Source organism: Manis javanica, chromosome 11 (assembly GCF_040802235.1).
Source record: "Manis javanica isolate MJ-LG chromosome 11, MJ_LKY, whole genome shotgun sequence".
Taxonomy (NCBI): domain Eukaryota; kingdom Metazoa; phylum Chordata; class Mammalia; order Pholidota; family Manidae; genus Manis; species Manis javanica.
Genome location: NC_133166.1, coordinates 4626201 through 4649925, shown reverse-complemented (window position 1 = coordinate 4649925; position 23725 = coordinate 4626201). Strand labels below are relative to the sequence as shown.

Genomic DNA, 23725 nt, shown 5'->3' with positions numbered 1-23725 from the left:
AGCAAGAGGTGGAAGGAGACGAGAGGCTGGGCACCGTTTTGATGGCCGCGAGGGGCGGGGCTATAAGGTGGGCGGAGCCTGAAATCCCCAAGCCAGAGGAGGCAGGGTTGAACGAGGAGATCTTCGGTTGCAGGTGTAGGCTACCCGAACCGATTAGGTAAGTGCAATAGCCAAGAACATTTCGGCAAATGACAAATTCTGTGGGGTCAAGTGAACGGAATGGATGTGAACTGCACTGCAAGGGAACATTCTGATTTGTTTCCGGTGGTTTCGCACTTGCTGAGTTGATCTGACTTAGTAAATCCTGGTCCCGGGTGCGTTGGGCTGTGTACGAGTCTGTGTGTCTGGTGTTGGGTGAATTTTGTCATACTATGTCTACTTTTGCCTTTGAAAATCTCTTCTGTGTTAAACTGCGAAAGGATCGTGCTTTGTCCGTGAGTCAGAACGTGTAACCTTTGCACGGGAGGCCACAGTTACTGCACAGCACCCCAGTCCCCTCCACCCCTGGACTTGCCCTGTTGGCTCACTCGCTCTACGCTAAGGGTCAGCCTCCCACGAGCAGGTTAACATATCACGAGACACCAGCGGTGCATTTTCTTTTCGAGTTTTTTCTCCCTTAATTCTTTGAACGGTTACTGTTCAGAAACAGTCTCAACTAGTTTAGTTGTGGTGGGTTTTTCCCCCATAGTTATAAGAAGGAATGACATGGTTTGATTTGTCCACTTTCAGATATCTTGGATCACATGATAAACCAACAAAGCTGCCTAGACTTAGTTTATAATTAGTGTTATCTTGGGATTGGACAGAACTTGAAGGTAATCTGGTTTCTTTACTCAATTGTGCTCTAAATATTGAATAATAACAGCACAAAAAGCCCACTGCCATAGGCACTTGCAGTCTAGAAACTAGTGTAGGCTCCAGGACAGGCACCACGCGTCTGTCACTCGCTGCCGCATTTGGGAGCAGGCACCGGCTACGAAGGCCGTGAGGCTCAGTACAAAAAGAACAAGTAGGGTCCTTTCTTCTAAAGGCAGGGGAAAGGTGCCATAAAAGGTACTAAAATATAAGCTGTCTCCTTATCATGGTGTTTTAATGAACATTAACTTTCCATTAATTATTAATAGTATTTTAACCGTGCTATTATTAATTATGCTATTATTGGTTAGTAGCATTAACTTATTTAATGTCATTCTAAGGAAAAATTAACAATATGTATTATTAGCATAAATTTTACCATTCTTTATATTGTGCAGTGCCAGTTTTAAATATAAATATAAAACATTTAACTCATGGAGAATTGCTGAAACTTTCTAATTCATATTTCATAGCTCATACAAGCATATGTATTTTTCTTACCTGAACAGTGGAAAGTGCACAGAACTGAGCCATATTTATTTTACTTTTTGCTACATGCACATTCTACCAACACTGTGGAATCCAGGGACTTTTGAGTCTTGCTGATGGGTCCACCAGGATTCTATGCTCACGGAGCTTCATAAACAGTGTGTGGATGAGCGGCGAGGAACAGTGGTAGACATGCACATTGTGCCTCCCTCCTCTGTCCTATGCATGCTGTTGTCAGACTGGTCTAAAACAAAAGTTCAAACATAAAGTTAAGAATTTAAAGGGGACAGCAGAGCATTAAACTAAGTGCCATTCTGAGCACATGACCCCCACATAACTATACTAGCTGCACACCCATGAAACCAACCCTGTCCCAGAGCCTTATTGGTCTGTACTTCGTAAATGTTCAATAAATAATTATGGCTGAACTGGTGCCCACTCTATGCTAGGTGCTTCTGACAGATACGTGAAACACAGTCCCATCTTCAAAGAGATCACAATGTAGGGGAAGAAACAAAGCAGAGGCAAGGTCACAGGTATAGTCCCTGTGCTATAAGATGGCACTATACAAGTTCTTCCCTAGTGTGAACTGAAATGTTATTCCTACCATCAATTAACCCACACGGTCTAATGAGCAGAGTTCTGGCTTTCTGGTGGGCTGGCTTTGGGTTTGAATTCTGTTTCTGTGTAGTAGTAGCTCAGTGATCTTGAGTAAATCATACATTCTCTTTGGCCTATTTCCTTTTGTAAACTGAGGACATTATCTGCGTGGTTGTGAAGTTTGAAAGAGCATCTGAAAAGTCCCTCACATAGTGTCTGGTATATAATGTGCAGTTAATAGTTGCCAGCTTGGTCGCCACAGTTTCTTCCTTCTTCTCCTTTAGGTGTTGTCTCTGCAGCTCCACCTCTCCAACTGCTCATTTCTGTTCCTCCCATCTCTAGATGCTACTTCTGGGCCAGTGATTCCCAGTAATGGATCTGGAGGGTATATATATGTGCCTCCATGTGGCGGTCCTCCTGGAGCCACTCTGAGTTGGTATTGGAACCAGCCCCTTTCTCTCATCACTCCAACTCCAGCCTCTTCCCCCAGCCTCCCTCTCACATATACCCAACCTCACTGCCACTGGGCTATTGGCTTGTCTGAAGATCTCCATTTCTAAATCAGTCATTCAGGCTGGAGCCTCCCAGGGTTGGACTTTGTCTCTGTTTTGGTGGGGAAAGAGAACAAGAAAATCTGACCATCTTTTAAGGACACTAAAGGGTGTAAAATTAGGATGGCATTTGAATTTAAACTTGAGGTCTTTATTATTCCTGCTGTAAGTAGAAATACCTGAAGAGCTTTTATTATCCTCATTATAAATATGGTATTCATTGAGCAGATTTTATAATGTTCTTAATTAGTACTTGGCTGGTTTCCAATGAAGAAAATATGGTACGATGTTAACATTTAGAAAATCTAGGTGAAAAATATATAGGAATTTTTTATATCTGGCCATCTGAAATTATTTCAAAAGGAAAAGTTACAAGTATCTCATTCATGAACAATTAAAGATTATTCAACTCAAAAGTGAGATAATTGAAATATGATTATATAGGACTTGGGGTCCATTATCAACAGTTTATATTTTATTTGAGAGACCAGATTATGCATATTAAGTAATTAAAGGATAATAAGAATAGGTATTTGGTAGGTACTAAGGTACTAAGAATAGGTACTAAGGTAAATGTTAAGTCCTAAATGTATGCAATAGGGTGTTTATGGAGAATGTGTTGTTTGAAATTACCATCAAAACTAGAAACCCAGTTTCTAAGAAAGCTATGAATCTTTTGAAATTTTTCAGAAGAATTTTTTAAGTGATGCTGAACACCTTTCACACTGTAAGTGTGTTACCAGAGACAATTAAGATTAATGAGGTGTTTCATGAACACTTTTAATGAGAACCCAACAGTACTCTTAGAAATACCCTCGAGTTCTGTCTTTATTACTTGTAACCAGCTTTAGAAAGGGAATCCCTGCCCACCTCAAACTATGTTTGTTTGTTTGTTTTTGTCTTCATTTTATTTATCTCCCTTTGCTCAGCCCACCTCATCACCTGAACACTTGAGGTAAGATACTAATCTCTGTATAATATATTTGTAAAATATACATAGCATATATTTTTAAAATACCAACTTATAATTGGTTATCAAAATAATTGAACATTAAAGCTGCTTACAAAGAAAGTATATTTATTTGTAAAAGAAATTTGTAGTAATTTGAATTTCAACAGCTAATTATCTGTAGGAGTTTCCATCTTTCTTAGTAATTTAAATTTTCTTATGTAAAAGTAATAGTCTTAAGAAACTTCTTTAATTTTTAGCCTAAATGTCAAATATAGAAAACACAAATGATTTAGTATAAAAGTACTTGAGCGTCCTCTACTGTTATTTACAATCATTTAAACACTTACCTTAATAACTATACCTTCTGTTTCAGGACCTATATTCCTTAGACTAATTATTAGAAAATTGCATGTTCAATCCAGACATATGACTAAAGAAAAATCAATCATGTGCGCTCTTCATTTGGCATTTCATCTCTTGCCTATTTTAAATGTTAACTGTTTAAGTATCAGTACTAAAAGAGTCTACTTGGCAATTTATGTCTCCTCTGGAATATTAAATACTAGAGGTTGTGGTTGCCTTTCTGTGAGGACAGAAACCTAAAAGCCCCTTTGCCCTCTTTATGTAACTGACCTCTTAATATTCATTTCCAGAGCAGAAACTGTGACGCAATGTGAACTCTTGTGATAATTAGCCTTACAATAGCTTTATTTATACATCCTTGCACCTAAAGAAGAAAGAAAATGGCTTGTACTGAGTATTCTTTTCATGTGCCAAGTCTAGAGGAACTTGTTGGAGGTAAATACAATACTAATCTTGAGCTTTAAAAATTATTCTAAGGGAAAAAAACCTAAGATGTGATTTATGCAATAGTATTTTCAATACATAACTCATTTTCCTTTTAAGTCTCTGTTGTGTATTATTTTTGAGACAGTCCAAAATTCTGCCCCTCCACAAACACTAAACTCACCATTTGCAGATTCTTGATACCAACTTCACAGAATGAAATGAACATAGGAATCCAAGATTTAATTATCTGTGATGCCCAAACAGTTGCAGGATTTGGCTCGATTAACTTTAACCAGTTACAATATTCTTCATATAATCTATTGTGGTGTATTAATCATTTCCCAATACACTGCTTTCCCCCCTCCTGATGATGACTGCCTCCCAATGAGCTGAGATTTCTCAGTCTGCACATATTTTTATGCATTTCATCTTGCTCGAACAAGACTTTAGGGCAGCTTCGCAAGATTTGTTAGGGGGGAGAGAGAGAAGAACACAGGAATGTAACATGAAGCCAGGAACAGTACTAACCTAAAACTGTAGAGCTTGTCAGAATGTGAAATTTGACAGGCTTTTTAGTCCTATTCTGATGGTAACTGTGAAACCAACCCTTATTTCTCAAAGTGTATCCGTCCTAGTACATCTGTCGTCCTGATGTGGTGGAAGTCAAGTGTACGCACGTTTTCCTTGGCTGGGGCTCTCTTCTTACAACCTTCCTTTATTTTTTCTGAAGTGAATGGCAGCTGGTAAGCCATCTGTGTCACTAGTACTCTTTGCCTGCATTCCTTTCCCATCAGTCTTCCTGTCGTCCGGGACACAGCAGGACGGCTAGCGCTCTTCCAGAACCTTTCTACACGCACCTCCCTTATGTGCTGTGTCGCTATTTTCCTTCTGTAGGTATGGGACACATTCAGTTCAAAATAGAAATGGGATAGTAAGTTTTTTGTTTTATAATTTAATTTCTTTTTCCAGAAAATCCTATAGCAAGGCCCCTTTGTAATTGGTAAAAAAATAGTTTTTACTAAATCTTAATTCATATACTTAAGTGTTCAGTCTAGGCAGGGGAATTTTCCAGGCAGTTGGTTTCTGTTCTCATATAGAGTATCTATGGGATGGAATGGATATGGCATGGAATATCTATATGGTTAAATGTAGGATGACTTCATATTTTTAGGGCATCTGATTCTGTAAGACTTAAACTGATGGCTGACACTACTATGGAGACATTTTTATAGGAATTTTTCATCCTTAAAAGTACCTTGTTCTTAGATTTATACCTTTGAAACACTTATGCTTGTTTTCTTTCTTTAATTGAGGTATAACATATTATAGTAAAGTATACTAATCTCAAATTACAGCTTGATGAATTTTAACATGTTTACACCCACATCACCACTATCTCCATCAAGACATAAAGTATTTGCAGCATCCCAGCAGGCTCCTTCACATTTTCCCAGTCAGTATCTCTACCCTGGAAAGGAACCACTGTTGACTTCTGTCACCTTAGACTGGTTGCCTGTTATTAAACTACATGTAAGTGAAGTTATAGTATATACTCCTGGGTCTTGCTTCTTCTGCTCACCACTTTGTTGGTAGGCATCAATGCAGTTGTTACCTGTCCGCTTACTTTCTAATGGTTTAAACACTTACTTTTGAGTAGGTCTTCGGAATTCTCTTCCACAAGGAAGGTAGTCCTCACCTTAGTACAGCATTTATCTTTAAGAGTTTACACTCCAGACTTACAGTGGTGTTTATGGAGTCTACCTGTTTGTCTTAGTTGATATTCTATCTTGTGATTAGCTATGTGTCTAATGTCTAACTGTATTCATTACTATCTCTCCCTCTTTTCCAATTACACAAGTTAAAGTTGGGAGTGTGATACACAAAAAAAATGAGGGAAGGTTTAATATATAGTGGCCAACTTTACCTGTTATTTACCCTTTTCCTTGTCTTCCCAGTTCTGCAAAAGGGGCTGAAGGATAACTTTGCTGATGTCCAGGTCTCTGTAGTTAACTGCCCTGATTTGACTAAGGAGCCATTTACCTTTCCTGTAAAAGGTAAGCAGTTTTGTTTTTGAGAGTCTTTTACAACATATTCTCTCCTCCAAGAAAAGATACAATTCACTTTTGTTTTTTAGTCCTAATCTTTTTTAGAAAACAGAATTATTTTTAAGGATCATCTTAAGTTATCTATAAATAAAGGATGTTCTCCCAAATTTTAGACTAAATTGTCCTTAATCTCTTTGCTCATTGTTTTCCTATCTTTGGTCAAATACCATTTTATAACCTTGCAGGAAAATACTGTTTTATGCACTTCGTTATTTTCACAGGTTATGTAATATTTAGTAGGCTAGACTCCTTGATATCACATGTGAATTTTGTTTTTAGTTGCTCAAGTGACTGTTACAGAAATTTAATTACTATGTTTGTGTTTATTCAAGATCAGGGGATCTTAAAAGCTTTGTATTTCAATCACCTATTAAGTACTTATATCCCTTCAACAGATTTGCCAGGTTATCAATCAGGCAGTGTTTAAAGTGAGAAGGGAAATTAATATTGGGTGAATAAATATAATTTGTCACACAGTATATGTAGACACCTATATTTGATGTTTTATCTTTATAATAACACTACAGGGTAAGTTTATAGATGAGAAAACTGAAGATCAGAAGTCAAGAAGACTCAGTGTGAATCACTATCAGGATTCAAATCCAGGTCTATCACTCCAAGAAGGGACTAGCAGTTACCAAAGGGCAGGGGTGTGGGAGGGCAGGGGGCAGGGAGGGAGAAGGGGATTGAGGGGTATTATGTTTAGCACACATGGTGTGGGGGGATCACGGGGAAAAACAGTGTAGCACAGAGAAGGCAAATAATGAATCTGTGGCATCTTGCTGCACTGATGGGCAGTGACTGCATTGGGGTGTGGGTGGGGACTTGATAATATGGGTAAATGTAGTAACTGCATTGTTTTTTCATGTGAAACCTTCATAAGAGTGTATATCAATCATACCTTAATAAAAAAATTTTTAAAAAATCCAAGTCCATCAGCTTCCAGATTTGAACTTCTCCCATTTATGAGGGATTTGGAGACAAACTCACTCACTCACTTTTATTAAGCCATTGACATCTTGCTAAAAAGTAGTTTTACATAGAAGTCCTGGACTCTAGTTCTTTCTCTGCCACGTATAGCTTTCATTATATTGGGTAAGCTAAATAAAAATGTATTTGGGCTTAGGATACATTAAAATGGGGGACATTTGGGTTTGATGCTCTTTTTGGGTCTTTCTAGCTTAAACAGTCTTTGATTGAAGTAGAGCTGTAGGTTCTACAACTTTTGTCTACCAGATGGCAATTTCTCTTTGCTCTTTGGAAGCATTTAGCATAATACTTTTTTATGGCCATGTGTCTTCCAACTATACGAGTAATTATATTCTCCCTACTAATTAATTAAAATAAAATACAAAATCAGAAAATATAGAAGAATACAAAGAAAAAAGAAAAAATGCCTAATCATAATTTTGCATTCCAAAGAGTTTTCTGGTTAATAATTTGTGAGTCTTTCAATCATGATACTGACAAAGCCAGAAATGTATATTTATATATGGATGATCTTTTGTAAACAATTAGGCACTTTCTACATGAACTGGACTTACTAAAGTCACCAAAGACCTCGGTATGGTCACTGGTACTACGTGACCTCTCCCGTGTTTCGTGCTGTCCGGCCCCTGCTTCCCGAATTTCCCGTCTCCGGGGCTCTCTCCTCCCTGCTTCTTCTGCCTCTTCTTCCCTGGTGCCTTTCCTGTCTCTGTGTTCTTTCTTCTTCATTTTTCCATGTTCTCTTTTGGGCAGGCTCTTACATTTTAATGTTTTCCAGGATTCTTTCCTCTTCTTTCTCTTTTTCTATACAGTCTCTCTGGGCTTTTCCATCTGTTCCTGTGGTTTTAATTACTACTTGGATACAACTTTGAAATCTGTACAACTCGCCTGGGTCTTTCTTAGCTGTGGATCAGTAAGTCCAGCTGTCTGCTAGATATGCTAAGGACAACTCGAGGTCGACATATCTACAAGTTAGCTCACTCCTTCACCAGAGCGGCCTATTCTCCTTTCTTTGTCCTTTTTGTTAATCTCCTCTTCTCTATCTCTACAGTCACCACTTTTAGCTCACCTTGTCTTCCCTGGATTACTAGAATAGTCCCCTAAAGGTTTCTCTAAACTTCAACATTACTATCACTTATGAGAAACTGTCTTACCCTTGAGTAGTTTCTGCTGATCCCATAGAAAACATTTACAAAATCTCTAATTATAAATGGTATTCATAAAAATTTTGTTCCACCTTCTGCATAGCTGAAGTAGAGCAATTATATCTACTTCACTGTGTAATGATGTTAGTATCAAACTGACTACTTTTTCTCAAGTGAAAGGTAATTATTTTCCACTCTACATTAGAAAGAAAAGAATATGCTTTCTCCCAAATTATGTCTAGCTGATGTTAATTAGAAACGTAAGTAGAAAGTTCTTAGCACCTGAAGTTCTAATTTCTTGTCATTTTTATAAACAACTTTGACAAGAGGACTTCAATATGGATTTCTAAAAGAATTAATATTCTATCAAAGCAAAATATTTTAAATTAGAATACAATTTTGGCCAACCCCACCTCCTAAAAAAATTAATGATTTTTAAAGGAATAAGCCATTACAGACTTCTAGAAATCTCATCCAATTCAAACTTTGGCCCCAGTTCTGGCCCTTGCCCTATCATCAACTTCCTGTTGCCTTTATGCTACCAACTGTATCAAGCCATGCTGGCCTATGACGATCCTGGGGGCACAGGATATCAGAACAGGAGTCCTAGCTACTTATATCTTGTGAAACTGAGAATGGAGAAGTTATATACTCTAAATAAATTAAATTCGTGCTTTCTGGCATTTTACACTTAATATATGTTTGCCTATTTTTAAGATGGCTTTCTTTTTTTAAAGGCATCTGTGGGAAAACTAGAATTGCAGAGGTAGGAGGTGTGCCTTACTTACTGCCTCTTGTAAATCCAAAAAAAGTAAGTGTACTTTTACTTTTCACATTCCCATGAAGATGGTAGAAGTTGGGTTGGTTGCTCTTTTATCGTTAGAACATCCACCGACCAGTGTGGCAAGGAAGCATTAATGGATAAATACTTAGACGTAAAAAGTAAACCAGGAGATCTGTATAAGTTACTTAAGTAATACTGTTTTCTCCTTGCACAGGTTTATGATCTAAATAAGATTGCAAAAGAAATCAAGCTTCCTGGAGCTTTTATTCTTGGAGCAGGTGCAGGCCCATTTCAGACTCTTGGGTTTAATTCTGAGGTCAGCAAACATGGTTATTTTATTTTACTTATTTGATATTTGGTTCATCTTTTTTCTCATACTGCCCTATCAGGAAGTCCGCTTTCTGAATGAAGTGTAAGTTATTGATGTCCTATTTCTCTATAGGTTTGATACTTCCTGATATAGATTTGGACTATAGCACATGCTCCAACTGGTCCAACTATAATGGAACACTGAGCTCTAATTTCAGATTGTCTCAGGGTGTACACTTAGTCTTAGATGAGTTGAAGGTCCTAAGGTTGTCTGATGAGGACCCTGGATTGTGAAAGATTTTAATCTTTATACATCAGGAGATTCCTACCTTTTCTATAAATCTCTGCCTTTGGTAAGAGGGCAGCTTTTGATCAGCAGATGAGTGGAATATTTCATGATCTAGTCAATTCCATCTTTCAGACCAAATAGTAGCGACCTACCCCAGTGGTATCAATCTGTTACTGTGTGTGTCAGTGTATCCAACATGCAGATACCTGTTTCTCCACGTCTCATGAATAGAAGCATGCTGGGCCTCTTCAGCTGTGACTGTTAGGCAAAGACAAGTTCTTTTGCAGAAAGATTAGTATAATTTCCCTAGTGTTCAAGACAAAAAAAGTTTAAAATTTAAAATTAGGTGTTTTAAAGCAAATGTTAAATGTTATAGAAACACTAAGAAATACTATAAATATTTATAAAGTTTTTTCAGTTTTTGGATATTTATAAATCTTTAAACATTTTGAATCTAAAGTTAAATGTCATATTTCATTTTTCTTAGTAAGTCTTGAAATTAAATGTCTTAAAGCCTAGGACAAAATATTTTGTTGCATTATTCAAGATACTCTCTTTACTTAGAGATACCAGGACAGACTAATTACCTTATTTACTTTTCTTTTCAGTTTATGCCAGTTGTTCAAACAGAAAGTGAACACAAACCTCCTGTGAATGGAAGTTACTTTGCCCGTGTTAATCCTGCAGATGGAGGGTGCCTTCTAGAGAAATACAGTGAGAAATATCACGATTTTGGGTGTGCACTACTGGCTAATCTTTTTGCCAGTGAGGGCCAAGCTGGAAAGGTGATTTTGGTCATAAAAATGTATTCTCTCTTCTCAGATAACTAAAAATGTGAACTTTTATTGTGCAAATAGGGTTTTATTAAGAAAATCCAAAGCTACCAAAGTCAAAGCTCTTTAAATAACCCAGTTAGTAAAAGATTCAGAGTACATAGGCAATGTCAAAGTCTTTTTTTAAAACTGAGGTTAAAAATAATACATAGTAAGCACTACCCTTTTTTCTGAGGAACTAAAAAGTAACAGAGTATTCATGTGGGGAGCGAATTACTTGAATAGGGGAACCATGCAGCTGAAATAAATAAATAATGCCCACTGCTATAGTTAGTAGAGAGGCAATTTGCTCATTCCTGACTGATCTGACATTGAGCTAGACAGAAATGGTGATAGCAAGATACTACAGCAAGAAGGTAAATTAATGCTTCAATTCGTATTTACTTCCTGTTAGTACACAAAAAGATGACTTCAGTGTTAGCAGCTGTGAGAACTTTCATATTTCATGGAGATAAGTGCTTCAGGTACTTTGAGAAATAAGGTAGTGAAGTAAAAAGACCTAATAAAATGGAAGTGACGTAAGTCCAGAATTTTAAGTGAGAAAATGTATTCTCCCCCCGACCCCAATCTCAACCTTTTACCACTTTGATATAAGAATCTGTAGAGTTCAGAGTAGGACTTAGTTGTAACTTTCTCTTAGTCCAAGAAAGCATGAGTAAAACTTAGTAAATGATAACTTATGTGCATCTGTACAACTGATATATATATGTAATTGTCAAGGCTTATGGAGGATTGAGACACCTCACTCAACTCTTTTCTGGTGCTCCAAGCAAACAAGTGAATGCCTGCTTGATGGCATTACATTGTTTCACACTGGTAGTTATTTACATAAAATTTTGCAGCTTAGAATAATGGTATACATATTTATGTCCTCTCTAGGTCATTGAAGTGAAAGCTAAAAGAAGAACTGGAAAACTTAATTTTGTGACTTGCATGAGACAGACTCTTGAGAAACATTATGGAGATAAGCCTGTAGGAATGGGAGGTACTTTTGTAATTCAGAACGGAAAAGTGAAGACTCACATAATGGTAAGGGCCTGTGTGTGCTTTTGTGTGTATGCATGTACTTAAGGTCTCAGGATTTTTTAATATACATTGAGAACTCTGCCTTTAAAGATGCCTTGAATACTTCTGCTGTAATTGTATTACTTTAAAACTTAAATGACAATACTGTAAGTCCTACTGTGAGATAATGTCTAGCTAGAGTCCTTTTTTGTTAGACTTATATATAATTTATAAAATATGTATTTCTTCTCAGAGTGTTTGTTTTTAAGATTAAGACAGATGCCAAGTGTGAGCCTTAGAAACATAATTTTCATTGCCAGAATCCCAAACTCCATATATAGATTTTGTTGTTAAGATGGCTGTGGTTTTAGAGAAAGAATTCATGAAAATTATAATCCTATGAGCTAAATATGTAATTTTATAAGACATTAAGAATGGAATACAAATAAGCCAGACCCAGGGCATTCCCTACTTTTGAAATAATTTTTTGTAGGTGAATGAATGCATGAAGTGTAAAAGTGATTTTAACTTCTTGTTTTATCAGTAAAGCCATCAGAAAATCTATGGTTTTAATGTTTTTTTATCCTGATAATTTTAAATGGCAAGTGAGCTGATCCTGCACAGGAAGACATTTGTGACACTGAACTTTGCAAATTATTAAAAAGAGAATTACAGATAAATCTATTTGTAAATAGTGAATTATAATTTTTTATTCAAGTACACAATACATTATTATTTACTACAGTTACCATGATATACATAAGCTCTCTAAAACTTACTCATCTTACAGCTGAAGTCTATACCCATTGACCAGCATCTTATTTCCCCCACTACCTAGGTTCTGGCACCACTGTTCTACTGTTTCTCTAAGTTGGACTTTTTTAGATTCCAATAAGTGATATCATGCAATCTTTGTCGATTTGTATCTGGCTTATTTTACTTAGTTCATCCATGTCGTTGCAAGTGGCAGGATTTCTTTCTTTTTTATGCCTAATATCCCCTACATGTATATCACAATTATATATATATGTGTGTGTGTGTGTGTGTGTGTGTGTGTATGTATACATATAGCACATTTACATGTGATATTTATATACATGATATATACATTCATATATAATTTATATATTTATCACACACATACATACATAAACATCAAGTAATTTCTTTATCCATTTGTGCATTAACCGACACTTGCTCCTATATCCTGGCTATTGTGAATAACTCTTCAATAAACATAGGAGCATGGATATCTATCCATTTTCATTTCCTTTGGATATCTACCCAGAAGTGGGGTTGCTGGATCACAGGGATTTAATTTTTTGAGGCCCTTCCAGTCGTACCAGTTTATATTCCCATCAACAAAGTAAAAGGGGTCCTTTTCTCCAGATCCTTATCAACACTTGTTATCTGTCTTTTGATCACCATCCTCATAGGAATGAGGTGACATCTCATGGTTTTGGTTTGCATTTCTCTGGTAAGTGATGTTGAGCACTTTTTCATATACCTGATGGCCTTTTGTATGTCTTCTTTGGAGAAATGTCTAATTCAGTTCCTTTGCCCATTTTAAATTGCATTTTTTTTTGCTATTGTTGAGTTGTAAGAGTTGCTTATTTATTTTGGATACTTCCTTATCAGAAACAGGTATTTGCACATATTTTCTCCCACTCCATATGTTGCCTTTTCATTTTCTTCTTTCCCTTCTTGTGCAGAGCTTTCTAGTTTTAGTTTGATATAGTCCCACTTAATTATTTTTCCTTTTGTTGCCTGTACTTTTGATGTCATATCTGAGAAATGGTCAAATCCAGTGTTGTGAAACTTTTTCTTTGTTTTCTTCTAGGAATTTTAGCTCTTACATTTAGGCCTTTGGTCTACTTTGAATTAACTTTTGGACAGTGTAAATTAAGGGTCCAACTTCATTCTTTTGCATGTGGATATCCAGCTTTCCCAGGACCATTTGTTAAAAAGACTGCCTTTCCTCGCTGAATGGTCTTGGCACTCTTGTCAAAAATCCTGTGACCATACACATAGGGTTCTTTTCTGGAATCTCTCTTCCACTGATTTGTATGTCTGTCTTTATGCCAACATGACACTATTTTGATTAGTATAACATTGTAGTAAGTTTGATATCAGGAAATCTGAGACCTCCAACTTTTTTTCCAAAATTGGTCTGGCTATTTGGGGTCCCCTGAGATTCCATGTGAATTTGAGGATGGGTTTTTCTATTTCTGCAAAAAAGGTCATTGGGATTTTAATAGGGAGCAGCCTGAATCTTTAGATTGCCTTTGGTAGTACTGGCATCTTAACAATATCAAGTTGTCCAATCTGTGAACATAAGACCTCTTTCCATTTATCGTAGTCTTCTGAAATTTCTTTCAGCAATGCTCTGTAGTTTGCAGTGTACAAGTCTTTTGCTTCCTTAAGTTTATTCCTAAGTATTTTATTTGTTTTGATGTTTCTACCCACTTTTAATGCCTTGCTTTTTTTTTTCAATCTACCAGTAGCAGTGATTGAGAGTTAATATTAGGATGAAGGTGTAATCCCAGGAAAACTGAGAGGCTATGAAAAATAAAAAGATAGCAATAGACTCAATCCTTCATTTATTCACTCATATGTTTTCGTTTGTACACACTGATTGGTAATCCTTTTGAAAACTAGGGTGTATAACTTCTTTTGATGCCCAAACAATAAAATGTTAATAAGAAGGCTTAAAATTTTTAACTTAATGAAATTACATGTAGTTTAAAATTTTAATTCTCAATAATAACCTGTATGTTTGTCTGTTTAATGATCTTTTATTGTAGCCTGCAGAGTTTTCATCCTGCCCATTGAACTCTGATGAGAAGGTGAATAACTGGTTGAATTTTTATGAGATGAAAGCTCCTTTGGTTTGTCTGCCAGTTTTTGTCTCCAGAGACCCAGTAAGTGTATATACCTGTCTTTCACACTGCAGTATATACTACAATGAAAATGCTCAAATTTGAGAATTTTTTTTAGAGTAAGGTATTTATTGTTCTTACTTAAGAACTGGGATGTTCTCTGGAATTATATTCAAAGATAAGGGAGCTGGTGACTAACTACCCTGTAAGTCAGGCAGGGCAGATTTTACCTTTGAGGAAATGAAGGCACAGATATCTTAAACAACATCCCAAGTCATGTTACTAAAGAGTAGAATTACAACTAGGATTCATGTCTCCTGTAGTCTTATTTGCTGTTCATTATACTGTTCATTAGATTCTAATACTATACACTAGAAAAAAATAATACAGTATAGACCAAGTCAAAGCAAATATCTACCAAAATACTGACTAGTTGTAGCTTTGGATCCAGCAATTATATGTCTAGGAGTTTTTCCTTAAATGTATACATTAGTGTGTAAAATAATTAGTTAGAAAGTTACTCATGACAGCATTGCTGTGACAGCAGAATTACAAGTAACCTAAACATCAGCTGGGAAGTGGTATTATAGACAAGAGAATACCATGTAGGCGTAAAGGAGAAGGAAGCTCTCCTGCAATTTGATTACAAAGGTCTCAGAGCTACTTTGTTAAATGGAGAGAAGCAACATGCAGCACAATATGCAGAGAACTACCATCTGAGTAAAAAAATTAAACCAGTATTTCTGGAAGGATATACAAGAAATTTCTCACACTGGTTGCCTGAACGGAGAGGAGGTGAGTGGTGAGGGCAGGAGATGGAAGATACATTTTACAGAATATGTCTTTTTGTGTCCTTCAAATTTTGCATCGTGAATATAGTACTTAAAAATAAAATATTGTAACAAATAAACATGGCCTCTCTCCCCTAAAACAAATACTATCTAAAATCATTTGAATACTAACAGACAGCTGTCTGTGTTGTAGGGGTTTGATCTGCGATTGGAGCACACTCATTGTTTTAGTCACCATGGAGAAGGTGGACACTACCATTGTGACACTACCCCAGATACAGTGGAATATCTTGGATACTTCCTGCCTGCAGAATTTCTCTATCGCATTGATCAACCAATAGAGACCCATTCATTTGGGCGAGATTAAATGAACTGAAACAGAAAAAGAAAGGTTAATTGATGAACTCATTAATTCTAATATAAAATCTAACAGAAATTATCTCACTCCTTAAATCCCATTTTTTTGCCTTTTGAAATGAAAGGTACATTGACATTTGCACTCTGTATTACTTCTCAAATCTGTCATAAAGAGATTATTGGGAACAAAGATACATAATGGAAATGTTCTTCACTATTTTTTTATTCTGTAACAGAAAAATCAGTCTCATGTTTATACCTTAAATATAAACATGATTAGGAATCATGTAATTATTCCTACTATCTACTATAATAACTTATATTTGTATGACATTAAGTTTTTCAAATTACTCTCACAACTGTTAAGTGGGTATTTCTGAGTATTAGGAAAATTGGTGTTGGAAATGTTGATAGTTATTGAAACTCTGTACTGCATTTCAAAAATTCAGATTAGAAATCAGAGTGTACTTTCATCATGGAATAAAGTGGGCAGAGGGAGCAACTATACCCCTTTTGGTGAAGCTGAAACATACTCAGAAGTTTGCAGTTTGCCTTTCGCAAACATTAGCAAAGTAGGTAGTTAGCTATGATTCCCAACTTCCCAACTGGAAGCAGTTTGTACCTTTTGGGCTATTTGCAAGAAGAGGGAAAAGAAATAGCATCAAAACACAGCACTGAAATGAGGTACTTTATAAGTGAGGCTACTGCTAAACATGGCCACTGTCCTTTATGAAATTTATACTCTTTTACTTATGGTAATTGTTGAAATTTTCTTCAATATTCTACTATAATCATTAGCAAGAAATGAACTCTCTAATCTCACTAATGCTAACTGTGAGCAGATTTTGGAGCTCTTTACTAGTGAGCACATAATAAATCTTCAAAATATTTCCTGATTGTCTTTTTTAGATGTTACCTATAGCATATCCTGTGAGTATACATTCCTAAATATTATTTTAAAATAAGCACATTTGAAGCAAAAAAATAAAAATGTTATATTCAGAATATGATATCACATTTCCTTTCATTATCTTACCTCTAGACTAATATTAAAAATAATATTAGTATTCATTCATTAAACAAACATTCAAATACTTTTCCTGCACACTGGAATGTAAGCTCCACGAGGGCAAGGGCTTTGTTCACCTCCATAGCACCAGTCCCTTTAACGGTACCTGAGCAAAGTAGGCGCTCAGTAAATACTTGGTGAATGAATGAATGGGTAGGTGATTATGCCAGACATTTCACCACATGCTGGGGACATTCAGTCCTTTTTATAGTGGGAAAAGAGTAACAATCAACTAATACCTGACAAGTGGTAGTAAGTGCTATGAAGAAAAATAAAGCACAGGATGGACTGTAAAGGAGGATACTATTTTGCTGTGGCCATCCCATACAGACTCAAGACTGACAGGCACACACACCCCAACAGGGCATGAAAGGGGCTGTTACTTACTTGCATAAGGTTTTCCCATCTGGGGAAGGTGGGGCAGCTCCCAAGCAAGTATACAGAAAAGGCTTGAGGGAACAGGGAAAGAAGACCGGATTGTGGTCAGGGGGATAGTTCCACAGGAGTTTAAAGCTCCCACAAGAGTCAAAGAAAGGAGCAGCCAAGCTGTTACCCAGCTTGTCCAATGTGAAGAAAGGGACGAGGGAGGAGTGAGCCTTAAATGCTGTCTGCAAACATAAAAATGGAATCAGACTCGCTTACACATATTATATAGGGAGATCAAGGAAAGCCTCTCAATAAAGAGACATTTGAGCAAAGACTTGAAAGAAATGACAGTGTGAGCTGTGAAGTTATTTGGAGAAATATCCTGCCTGGCAGATTCAAAGGTCCAGGAGCAGAAGAGGACTTGGAAATGGTCAAGAAACAGCAGGAGGTCATTGTGAACCAAATACAATCACCTGACTCCGTGAGGCTAAAATCTAGTACATGGTCTGAGAAGCAATTTTTTAAATTCTCTCTAGATAGATAGATATTCTCAAAATTATATGTTAATGCCATGTTCACTTTAAAATTAGGAACATGGCAAGAATGCACAGTATCATTAACTTCCAGATGTCCTAGCCAGGAAAAAGCACAAGAAAGGAAGAGTAAGTGTATTACTTAAAAGGGAGAAAAAAATGATTTTTTAGCTATAACTTCTCAGAAAATGTAAAAGAGTCTATAGTGAAATTATTAGACTGAGTTTAAAAAGGTTCCTAAGTATTAAAATCAATATACAAAAATGAGTTGTATTTCTTCAACAAGAAACAAAAGTGTACATTTGTAAAACATAATCACAATATCAAAAGTACATAGCAATATTTTTATTTAATAAAATTTATATATCTTCATAGAGAAAACTGTCATATTGTTGAAAACTTAAAGAAGTTCCAAATAAAATTATAGCTGGGAAAATGCAGTATCATAAAAGTACCAATTCTCAAAACTATAAATTCAATTCAATGCCAGTAGGGGTTTTCACAGAACCTCACCAGTTAATTTTAAAAGATATGGAATAGCAAAGGGCCAATATACGCAAAGACAATCTTTAAGACAACAAGATCAGGAGTATTTGATATATTGACATCAAAATTTATGAACTTACTATGAGTAAGACTGGTTTGCACAGTGGTGGACAATCACACCAACAGAAAATCAAGGCCAGAAACAGATCCTCACATAGGTAGATACTTGCTTTTTTGACCGAGGTGGTATTTCAGATCAGTGAGAAAGATGTACTTGCAGAGTGCTGGCACAATAGTTGTTTACATGGAAAAATAAAATTCAGTTGGACTCAATACCAGATTAAAGACCTAAATGTAAATATTAAAACTTCAAAAGTTGTAAGAAAGTATAGGAAGATATCTTTATGATCTAATGCTGTGGAAGGATTTCCTAAAGAACATAAGTTATAAACTCTAAAAGACAGCTAAACATGATCTGACAACATTAAAATGTAAAACTTCTGTATGTCAAAGTATAGCTCAAAAAGGAAGCAAGCTGACTGCCATCTGGGGAGAACATATTTTCAGAACACAGTTGATGAAATGCAGCTAGTATTCAAAATAAATTCAAAACTAAGAACAACTACAAATCATTATGGAAGAGACAAACACCCAGTAGAAAAAACAGGCAAAAATTATGAACATTTGGCAGAGAAGGTAAAACCAACAGCCATTGTTAAATGTTAAGATTTCTATTTCCAGTAATTGTGAATTAGATAATTCTGACAAATCATCTCACTAAAGACAATTTTAAAAAGCTGGAGTAACAGAAAAAGTACCTTGTTGAAGGTACTGATGAGTTAACAAGACAGTGGAGGGTTACTAGGCCAGTACGTGGGAGAGGACAGAGCCCAGCCTAGATCAGCAACTCCCAGGAACTACAGCTGCTTCAGCAAGTATGAAGGATTGGCGTAAGCCTGTGACTTTTGGGGTGCTTTGAAGCAGCAACAGATGACCGATTTAATAGATGCTTGGAAATGATAAGTCATGGTTATTGCTAGGGGGAGGGAGATTTGAACCAGGAAGAGCACAAAGGAGCTTCAACTCTATCAGTAATGTTTTATTAAGCTGCGTGTAAGACAGATGCTTGTTGTTACCTTATTAACTCTAAAGACGCAGTACATGACTCTCCTTTTTGTATGTTCTCTTGTACTTAATTATTCACATATTTTTAAAAAATATCTTTAAGGTTATGGAAAAATTACAGTGATTTAGTAATTAATGTTCAATTGTTTTTAGCTTACATTTTTTCCTTTTGTTCTTTTGAATTGGTTAGGATTCTTTTCTAACATAATGACATCCTATTCCTACTATCGTTTTTCTTCCTAAGGAGTTATCTTTTGTATGTGCAATGACTTGTTTATGACATGTGGGCAGGAGTGAGCAGTAGAGGGGGAGCAATGACAGTGTTGGGTGGGGAAATCTTACTTGCCTTTGACAAGGATGTGAAAATGTTAGTGACAATATACTATGTGATGTTTTTCTATGAAGTGTATTGGAATATCTCTGTATTAAGATTGGACCATGATATACCAACTTCCCTGTCTTAGATGCTAGTGAATTCCTATGAGGTACATTATGAATGAAATGACAAGCCTACTTTGAGAGTATCCACTCTAGTAGAGTGACATGAAAAATCCACAGACATGTAGGTGAAGGGCTAACAGGTTCCAGCTTTAAAAAAGGATTAACAGGCAGAGGATTCTGCATTCAGTGAGGGAGAATGTGAAATGTAAAGCTGCAGAGTGGGCCAAGAACCTGTTCCAAACAGGAAGCTGGGAGATGGGTTGAGGCACTAAGGAGTCACAGCCCTTGGGGAAGTGAGCTGTCCTCCTGCAGGCGTGGCTGGAGAATTCATACCCGAGTTCTCTAGAAGTTGCCTTAAGGACCTAAGCTGAGAACTCTGCTATATTAAAACAATTCTAGAGTCAATTAGCTTTAGTCCCACCTTGAGGCTGCTTCCCGGCTGATTGGAGAGGTGGGGGTTCTCTGAAAGAGTCCAGGGCCCTTCCCCTGACTAGAGAGTGCAAATACTGCCTCTGCCTTTCCATCAGTGTTCCCCAAAGCGGGCGGCATGAACCACAGCAAGTGTGAAGGATATCCCAAGGGTGAGGGAATAGTAGAACATCAATTTGCATATTTTATTGCATATTTTATTTCACCCTTACATTCTATTTTTGTGTACATTTCTTAAGTTACTTTAGAGATGTCAGCTGAAATTTTTTTTTCTGAAAGACACAACTGAAAAAGCCTGGAAACCAGATAACATTTACATCATCTTTCCAAACTTACAACAAGAACACCATCTAATGGATACAGGGCAGTCACGTAACTAAAGTAATAAATATTAAAAACTGAGATTCCACAGAAAATCTATAACCACTGATCAAATCTATGGTTACTGTTCCTGGAAATTCTACCTTTGGCCCAATCCCACCAATACACTTTTTCTGGAACAGGCTGTCTTTCTGAAGGCATTAACTACAGCCAGGAGGACTGACTTCTTTAAATTTAGAATAACGCTTGGGGTTAACTGCATTAACAACCTAATATTTGCTACTAGACAGATAAAATACTAGAGTTGATAGATAGCCGATTCCCGTGTGCTTTTGGGTTTAAAATCCCAGCTTCCTTTCAGGTTATCTGTGAGCCTCTGTGTGGCCTGGTCTACTGTTCAACAGCAGTATACTGAGCATCATCAACACGCCAGGCACTGTGAGCACAAAGATGAACAAGACATGGTCTCTGCCCCAGAGGAGCTCAGTCTAGTGGGGACACTGACAGACATAAACACATAAAATTAAAATAGGGTGAATCTGATTAGTATTAACCTACAAGGTGCTGTGCAATGGAATATTCTGCAAATCACAAACAGAAATGTGCCAAAGAACACATAAACTAAGAAAAAATGGTTATTTGTGGCCAAAGGAAGCAGAAAGGGGTGTTATTCATAGTACTCCTTTATTGGCCTTTAAATATCTGTAAATTTTCAATGTGCATCCCAAATTACTTTACACTCTGTTCTTTCTGAATGTAGGGAAAATGGAAGTTCCCATAGCCAGGATCCTCATATGATCCTAATCTACTTGTCCACTGTAATACTGGACCTACTGCGCAGGTGCATGCTCACACCTGTGTTGGCAGTGAGCCACTATTGTATGAAAAGGGTGACCACTAGGCACTTATGTGCCAAGGCAGACTGTGGATGGTGGACTTGCTGCACATGGATGCGGATCCACGGATGTGGACTAAATTCTAGCACTTGACCTGCCACAGAAAAAGCTTGACCTGCCACATTTACCCAAAATGTTCCATTGTTGTTTTTCAGGCTTACCGTATCGAGAATGAACTTGCCGGGAGTTGAAATCTCCTGAGCTACACTGAGCTTTGGGTTTTTCCATTGACCAGTCTTTGAGTTCACTAACACTGTTTGGTGCTGTGTCAAGTCTTAGTAAACCTATCCTATGGGTTATTAATTTTAGCTATTTTTATAACCTAGAATATGTATTTGATTGTTTTCTTATAGACTGAAGTTTTCTGTTGAAGCATCCTATCTTTTCAACCATTTTTGTACATTTTCCTCCATTTTTTTGAATACATTAATCAGTTATTTTTAAGTCCTTACCTCTCATCTTCAATGTTTTGATTGTCCATGGATATGTTCCTATTATTTGTTTTTGCTCTTGATTATCAGTCAGTTTCCTGCCTCTTTACATATCTACTACTACTATATGCTGGATATTATGTGTTGTACTTATCTCCCACCAGCGAGAGTTTCCACCTTTCTTTTTTTAGGCAGATAAGGTGAGATTGATTACCTCAGTGTAATCAGAAATTGAGCTAGGTTGCATTTTAAATAAGACTCAGGCCGCCTCGGCCTAGATCCTGTCACTCCATGTGTTCCTTGGGGTTTTAATCAAGAGCCTGGCAGGTCTTTGTCTTGTCATCCCCGAAAGATGGTGGGGGATTCAATTCTTCCCTTTGGAAGATTTGAGCCCCATGAGCCCTCGAAATCTGACAAATAGTTTTTATAGAACACTTCCTTGTAAGCAGGATTTGGTCTCATGTGTATCTGAATTGCAGGAGACTTCACTGTTTCTTATACTTAGACCTTTATTCCATTTGGAATTTTTTCTATGGTTAATAGGAGAATGTATCTGGATTATTTTCCATATGAGACAGATAGTTGGCCCTGCTCCTCCCTTTATTCACACCTCTTTTTATAACTGCAGTTTCTACAACTAAAAAGGCTGAGTGTTTCTCTCTCACCCTTGATATTTGGGCTTGGCCATGGGACTTAAGGACTATCAGACACGTAATGCAAGCAAAGCTTACTTCTTGTACCTCTGCCATCGCCATGAGAACATACCCTGACCAGCCTGCTAGTGCAAGGAGAGTATGGTTCAGTCATCTGAATGACCTGTAACCTGAAGTAGAACCAACCAGCTGAGCCCACCCTAGATCACCTGAGGCTCATGTGAGCAAGCCAGGTGAGATAGCTGATGCTTCAGCCAAACTACAAAAGAACACCTTACAAAGATTAAATAAGAAATACGTTCGTTTAAAATACTTAGAACAGTGATTACCACAAAGAGAGCCCATGATAAATATTAATCACTCTTTAAAATAAAGTATTAAAACCTTTTACAAACGTATACATAAGGAGTAAGTACAGTGGTTCCTAACATGATTGTACAACAGAATCACTGTTGCGCTTGCCAAGAGGTTCCTCTCTTGAATATCCACATCCCCAACACACACATCACACATATTGTTTACGTAGGGACTGACACCAGGGCAATCGTACTAGAAAACAGTTCAAAAATTTAGATATATCTTGGTCAGTACAAAACTTGTAAATGGTATACATAATTCCTTAAACTGAGTTTTGTAATATAAAATAATCCATCCTCACTTGTCTATTTCTAATAAAATACTTTATCGGGGACTCAGACATGTTATAGTACTGCTTCTTAGTCTTTTAAGTATTATTCTCAGTCACTGAGGCATGAAATAAATATCTGTTAGGCGCATTGTGCCAGTGTGTATTATGCTTGCTGAAAATTGCTTTCACGGAACTTACAACTAATGGGAAAACAGACAAAGTAATTATGTGGTATAATTCTAAGTAGGAATAAGCACAATTGTTTTCCTCAACCTACGTCCTTATTTTATAATGTAGACCTGCTGTTTATAACTCTAGGTTTAAGTCATCACATCTCGTCATTCTGGAGGGACTCTCACTGCTAAACTCCGGGGTCCCATTCACTTCTCCCCAATTCCCTACCTCGGTTTCGGCCTTCTTCAGCTCTCCTCCCTCCAACATTTCCAAACAAGTAGCACTTAAATTGCAGAGAGACTCCAGGGACCAGCCTCTCAAAGTTCTCGCCTGGAGACCCCCCCCCCCCCCCCCATCGCTCCCGCTGCCGGCCGCGCTGCCCCCAAACTCGGAAGTTCCCCAGCCCAACACTGGCATCCACCGGAAGCGCGCTTCCCTGCCAGTTTGGTTCCG

At 37.0% G+C, this 23725-nt stretch overlaps 1 protein-coding gene and 1 long non-coding RNA gene across 3 annotated transcripts; one reads left to right on the top strand and one right to left on the bottom strand.

Moving 5' to 3' along the window:
* Positions 1-22: 22 nt before the first annotated feature.
* C11H11orf54 (chromosome 11 C11orf54 homolog) lies at positions 23-16730 on the top strand. 2 transcript variants are annotated; one of them, XM_017658210.3, is made up of 10 exons: positions 23-157; positions 3425-3450; positions 4101-4245; positions 6192-6290; positions 9211-9284; positions 9472-9573; positions 10464-10640; positions 11568-11717; positions 14498-14614; positions 15557-16730. In XM_017658210.3, the coding sequence occupies exons 3-10, from the start codon at positions 4191-4193 to the stop codon at positions 15728-15730; spliced, it is 948 nt and encodes a 315-aa protein (XP_017513699.1). In that variant the 5' UTR covers positions 23-157; positions 3425-3450; positions 4101-4190; the 3' UTR covers positions 15731-16730. The 2 variants fall into 2 exon arrangements, with proteins under 2 accessions (XP_017513699.1, XP_017513700.1); XM_017658211.3 differs by lacking the exon at positions 3425-3450.
* On the bottom strand, positions 4252-23702 carry LOC108395714 (uncharacterized). The gene is made up of 4 exons (XR_012122490.1): positions 23501-23702; positions 10062-10161; positions 6161-6281; positions 4252-5124 (listed from the first exon to the last, which is right to left on the bottom strand). It is a non-coding gene; the product is annotated as an uncharacterized lncRNA (long non-coding RNA).
* Positions 23703-23725: the final 23 nt, after the last annotated feature.

Bases quoted from the DNA above. Each gene is read 5' to 3' on its own strand.
- C11H11orf54 (XM_017658211.3), top strand. From the start codon at position 4,191: ATGGCTTGTACTGAGTATTCTTTTCATGTGCCAAGTCTAGAGGAACTT. The intron at 4,246-6,191 runs GTAAATACAATA...TTGTCTTCCCAG, and splicing joins TCTAGAGGAACTTGTTGGAG to TTCTGCAAAAGGGGCTGAAG. The intron at 9,574-10,463 runs GTCAGCAAACAT...TTTTCTTTTCAG, and splicing joins CTCTTGGGTTTAATTCTGAG to TTTATGCCAGTTGTTCAAAC.